Source organism: Sinocyclocheilus rhinocerous, unplaced genomic scaffold, assembly GCF_001515625.1.
Source record: "Sinocyclocheilus rhinocerous isolate Xijiao unplaced genomic scaffold, SAMN03320098_v1.1 scaffold2184, whole genome shotgun sequence".
In the NCBI taxonomy this organism is placed as follows: domain Eukaryota; kingdom Metazoa; phylum Chordata; class Actinopteri; order Cypriniformes; family Cyprinidae; genus Sinocyclocheilus; species Sinocyclocheilus rhinocerous.
The window spans coordinates 390,684-396,899 of record NW_015635537.1 but is presented as its reverse complement, the minus strand read 5'-3'; the positions used below and the strand labels follow the sequence as shown (position 1 = coordinate 396,899).

Sequence of the window (6,216 nt, the reverse complement as noted above, 5' to 3'; positions counted from 1 at the left end):
TATAAAGAATATCTCTTTGGTTTTGAGACTTTAGTCTTTGCAACTTTACAGATCTTCTTTATGCACCAAGAGCTTGTAACACTCCAAAGAGAAAGGAAAAATTTAAATCGCATCATATGACCCCTTTAAAGGTTCAAATAACTCTTCCATTTCAAAACAATTTATTCTTTGAAAGATTTTTTTTTTTTTTTACAGGTTTAATAATATTGAATTCAGGAACGCTTGTCTGTGAAAACCCAGGATGCACCTGACCTTTGACCCGAAGGAAACTGGGGCACGGCCTTGACACAGTCTCTCCCACTTCAGCATGAGGCCAACAGTTCAGATCATCCCATAAAGCACTGCAACCTGGAGGGGGAGTACAACAGAATTCAGAGCGAATCTGAACAGTGTGATAACTACAAGCGTATCTAATTATTGATCTACTAAAAAATCTTGAATATTTTGTGTGCACACTTGTATATGTGTGAGTAGTGTTTTGCATTTGTATTTTGTGAATGTAATTTTGTTCTGCATTTGCAAATCATATTTTGTAAATATAAATTAGGTTATGAATGTATGAATTGCTGTTTGAGAATATATCAACTTTGAATTGTGAATGTGAATTATCTTACACATTTATGAATTTTATTTTGTAAATGCATTTATTTTGAGACTGTTCTGGTTCAATATTGGAAGAAGATTTACAGGCTACAATAGCAGTGTGATAAAACAAGGACTTTTTGGATGACTATTAACTCAATGACTATTTGGATATTCCTTAACATTAACTTGTGCAGACCCATGTTGTTTGTTTCAGAGGGTACCATTTTACAAATTCCTAAGTTATAAAATCATGTTTTTAAAGCTTGAAATAAAACATTGTAACATTATGTACAATGACAGCTTATCAAACCATACAGAGGCCTCTACCAAGTAGTTGCACTGGCAGTTGGTTGAACAAACAGCTAGTTGGTAAGTAATAACACCGCCTTCTAATTACATGCAGGTTTGGCTAGACCCCTGCATTTCTATGATGACAAATCCTAATGCAACGACATACAACTCTAGAGAACTGTGCTGCCAACTTGTTCTATGACTCCGTGCACAAAGCAAGGCCCATTAAAATGAGTTAAAACAAAATAAAATTATTTATAGATGAAAACATGGATGGATGAGGTAGCCTAGATTTAAAAGTGTTTAAAGTTTCTAGACCTGGAAAAACCATGTAATTTAATATTTATAATTAATATATATTTTTCTAGCTATGCCAACACTGACAAAAAATATAGGTTTTAAATAAAACAAAGATTATTGGAGTATGTTTAAAAAGAAAATACAAGAAAAAGTCTTTCTACACCAAAACTGCATGTTAAATTCAATGCGTTACATGCAGTTTCTTTGTAATTTGGTGTAAATACAACACCAAATATTTCACAGTGATGGTCTTATACAGAAACTACTGTAAAGAAGAGGGGAAGCTATTAAAGTTGACTAAATATCAGTTAATGTTAATGTAGGTGTCCATACAGGTGTCCTTATTTGTTATTGGATGAACTTTATGTCCCCAAATTAAGATTCATAAACTAGATCAATGTTATTAGCATTAATATAATATTATAGCTTTATTTTTATTTTTAAATAGTTTTTATTTTAATTTTAGCAAATTCTTTTTTATCTCTCTCTCTCTCCCTCCCTCTCTCTCCTTTTGCCCCTTTTGCTGTCTCTCTCTCTCAGTCTGATGAATGACAGGAAAAGTGTGTAGGGTTTGTAAATGTTTCTCTCTGTACTTTCTCTAATGAAATACGGAGAGGAGCGGTTGTGAGGAGCAAAAGAGATCTGTACAACATTGTAATGTTATTGTGATGTGCCTGTGTTGACAGGCCTGTATTGACTGTTTCCTGTGTTTGTAAAGGATGGACAATATTTTGAGGACAAAAGGATTTCTGCTAACAGAGTGAGAAACCTCAAGGCCTGTTCACACTGACAGTTTTATTGCCGGGGGTCTGAGAGTGGCCTAATGTTGGTCCTTCCTACTGATGGAGGGTATTCCACAAAGCAGGTTATGTGAAAGTGAAGTTCACAGAAAAGGCTTTGTGTCCACCAAAGTGTTTTTTTGCCAGCTGAAAACGCCTAGCTGTGAGCATATGAGAGTGCTTCTGCTGCGCAGTGTTTTCAGCTGAGATGCTTTGGTTGCTATGATGCGGAATATCAGCTAAAGTAATATGACAGAAGCAACACGAGTGAAAAGTTTCTCCAAGGATTATTTTTCATAACAATATTGTGGTAGTCCGGGAATTCCATCTGGTGAAGACATAAATACTCTGAGACAAGCAATATTAACTTCTCCATTGTTGTTCAGTTGTAGTAGTACAAGCAGGTGTGATGATTGGTCGGTGTGGTATTAGTCCCGCCTCTCTTCCACTGTGATTGATTAGCTGACTAAAAAGTGACAGTGATGAGCGCTGCGTTTTACCCAAAGTTGAACATTCTTCATCAACTCTCAGCACCAAGAAAAAACGCTGAGTTCTGTGAAAAAATGCCCAGTGCCTCGTCACACTCCTGCCGTTTTAAAAAATGCAGTGCTTCCATTGAAAAGCAACTGTAAAAATACACTAGCCTCAGGAAAAAATGCTTTGGTGGGCACACAACCTATGTAAGCGAATAACCTATTGTTTCGGTTTGCAAACTGAGGTAACTGTTAGCATATGTAAGCAGCTTTAGCAACTAATTCTGTGAATGTAACCACAACTGCCCGGTAGGTGGTGATATTCACTAAGAATGCAAATCTCAATTATGCAAAAGAAGAAGAAAGAAGAAGTAATGGCACTTTTCTTCTTAGGCCCTGTCCCAAATGGCACCCTAAACCCTCGCGGTCTTCCTCTGAGTCCGCACTTTCGTGACGTAATGCCGCTTTGACTGTCGGGTAGAAGTCTGCTGCGGAGCTCGCCCCAGTGCGGGCTCGGCAGAAGTGCGGATCGAGGGCGCATAACGGCCACAAAGGGGGCGCTCGCGAGCACCCTTCTGAATGCTAAAATGACAAATGGGACACCCTACGGTCTCATGGACTTAACGGACACGCGCACGCGGCGGCCATTGTAAGTCCGTAAGACCGCAAGTGCACATGAAGTGTTCCATTTGGGACAGGGCCTTAGTATCTGTTTCCATGGTGACTCCTGGATCCAGTGCTCTGTTGAGAATCGGGCCTGTTCCAGTTCCAACACATGATCTTTGCACTCGACCACCTAATAAGGAACTACCTTTGTCCTAAATTTGCTACTACTTACTGCTTAGTTAATCTCGCTTCTCTATTAGTTAATAGTATTAAGTTAAGTGTTAATGTAGTACTACCTATTACTTCCTGCATAGTTACTTGTTAACAACGGACCATTATTCTAAAGTGTTACCCACTTATCTACTTACATGATGTGTTTGTTTCCTGTATTTGGCCAAAGTGTTCAAGTGGGCATTAAGACCACACATGTGATTACAACTTTTGATTACCTGATGGGACACACTCACAACATGCTGTTCTAAAAATGCAAGTAATGTTTTTACTGAGCTAGCCAAAAACAAATCTTTGAAAAGGTTTTTACTGAGCTTTACTTATACATTTTAATTTGCAATACATTTCACTTTAAAATGAACTTCTAAATGTCTGTTCAGTAGTCCCTGTGAAACAAACAACACATTTTAGTATTTGTGGTGCTTCTAATTATGTTATAAAAGCAGTTGCAAACAATTTCCAAAATACACTTTTCTCTGCACCAATAAAATGTGTAACACTTTACATTTTAGTACCAAATTATGTGTAAGATATAATTAGTTTGACTTACACTAGAAAGGTTCCTTTGAATTCTCAAGATTTGTGGCACATGAGTTAGTAGTTTTTGACCTGGGACTGTCTTGTATTCTGTGGCCAAAAGTGTGGGTACTGGGACAGGTCTTAAGTTTCAAACTCTGGTTTGACTGAACTAACTCCAAACTGCATCTTTGAAACTAATAGATAACCACGAGAAGCAAGGTTTGCATTAATCAACTGGGAGTTTGAGGGTTTATGTGATGATAAGTTAACCTGGACGTGTACCTGGAAACGAGCTAACATTTAAGCACTTCTGGGTTTTATCGTCCTGAAGTCAGTGTTTTTTATGGGCTTTTGGTTAAATACCTCAGAAAAGGTCTGTGTTTAATATAAGCTCAAGCTATTTTCACATCTTAATCTATGACATAAAATACATCAGTAATACCACCTTGTGATTTTTTTAAAGCTTTTACTTGTTTTGAAAAAGGATGTTGCTAACAAGTGGCTAAATGGGACTACAAAGGTTGTCAGGGACATTAAACATCATCACGTTAAAATTGTTCGTTTATAGCCTACATTTAGCTTTTTACTTCTGGCGATTGTATTTAGGCTTCAATATTCACAAAAGTTGTGTTCATTTATGAAGATTATCCTGATGAACAAAAAGTGCAAGAATCACAAACTTGTGTTGATCACAGAGCTTATTTTCTGCAATAATGCGATGAAAAAAAATCCTGTTGGGATTTAGTCAAGGGAACTAAGGTGATGGGAACTACTGGGTTTGACTACAAAAATACATCATTTGCAGAAAGATAAATTCTTCTCAACTTTGACACATTGCTGGACATGCCCACATTACGCCAATGGGCGCTGTTGCTCATAAATCATTCACAAACTGTCATTGAATCTGGTCGCTTTGTCATTCCAAAGCACTGTACGTGTAAACAGGGCATTAGAGTTTATGATACTGTCACTTGAATGCACACAGATCTTCTCAACCGAAACAACAGATGCTCACACTCGCATTACATTGTATCCTGAGTAGGCAATAGCTGTGCCAGCATTAGACCAGCAATTGTGTGTGTACTCACTGCGCTGGAGGGCGTTATATATCTATAATCTGATAAGGGTGTGATTTATGGAATATGGATTATGGAGGCCATTCTCTAAACTTCCCTCCTGATATCGCATTACACCTCTTAGGAACACACATAAACACTTATCATTTTGTTTGTCCACATAAACGACAAGTATAAAAGGGCATTAGGTGTCTTGATGTGTATGAAGGAGGCTTGTGGAAAACACTCTAGGCATATCAAAAATAGCTGCCCTCCATATGAACTCAATCTTCTCATTAGGTGTGTGTGCATGAGAGAGAGAGTGACTGTAATGGCTCGTATATATATATAGTACATAATGCAATACAATAATAGGCCTATATATTATATAATATATATTATATTATCATTTTATAATTTTAACATGAACACGTAGTAAAACGTTAATTTTGTAATGGCAATCACACTAATTTGGACAAATCAACTATATAATGGAGGCAGATTTTAATTTAAAACCTAACGATTTTAATAAGATATTAAGTAAAGCCTCTGTTGTCATGACAGAGGGATTGTGTAAAGTTAAAGCCAGTTGTTACTCGTTTTGTTGTAATTGTCAACATTTTCTCAACAAATATCTCTTGATCAGAACAACAGTTCGATATTTATATTAGTGTTTTTGTTCTTTCATGAATCCATAAACAAATTACAACTTCCCCCTTTGTGACAACATGCCCCTCTGTGTTAACTGTATAAATTAACATTAAATAACCTTAGCATCATATAAGTACGTCACCTGTATAACAAATTCAACATTCTGCTCTAAACTCACGTGAGAACAAGCGTGAAGTAAAGCCGCGAGAGCAACCAGATGTAAAACGGCAGAAATCTTCATTTACAAAACTTCTGACGGCAGAGCTCGATAACAAGCCAATAAGCTCGGTCTTCTGATGGAAAGATCTCCTGGCGCTCGGTCCCTCTGAGGCAAAGTTTCATCTCCTCTCGCGCATTCCTTGACGCTCGAGCGGTGAACAGACGTGAATGTCCGGTCAGCCCACGAGGCGCGACTGGTGAGACATCTCCTCCAAACATCTACCTGACCTGACTGACTGTTAACTGCCCTCAGATGCTTGCGTCTCTCAGCGCAGCCTCTGATTTACCCAGGGTGCGAACTACGGGGGAGCTAGGGGGAGCTCGGCTATGTGTGTGTATGAGAGAGAGAGAGTGACTGTAATGGCTCGCCTGTGCGTGTGGACCCGGTCTCTGTCCGGTTCTCTTGATAGATGATGTTGTAGCAGTTTTCCTCCTCTCTGACTAGCATGAAGACTAGATCACATTCTGGAGGAATGGCACACACCTTCACCGGCGCGCACACGCACG

General features: G+C 38.3%; 1 protein-coding gene across 1 annotated transcript in view; it reads right to left on the bottom strand.

Moving 5' to 3' along the window:
• The window catches only part of LOC107747236 (secretin receptor-like), a 21,186-nt gene that overhangs the window by 12,033 nt on the left and 2,937 nt on the right, over nucleotides 1-6,216 (bottom strand). Inside the window, exons 2-3 of the mRNA XM_016561688.1 lie at nucleotides 6,079-6,193; nucleotides 253-348 (exon numbers count right to left, since the gene is read on the bottom strand). Of these exons, the coding sequence (XP_016417174.1) occupies nucleotides 253-348; nucleotides 6,079-6,193 (211 nt within the window). The remainder of the gene's footprint in view (nucleotides 1-252; nucleotides 349-6,078; nucleotides 6,194-6,216) is intronic.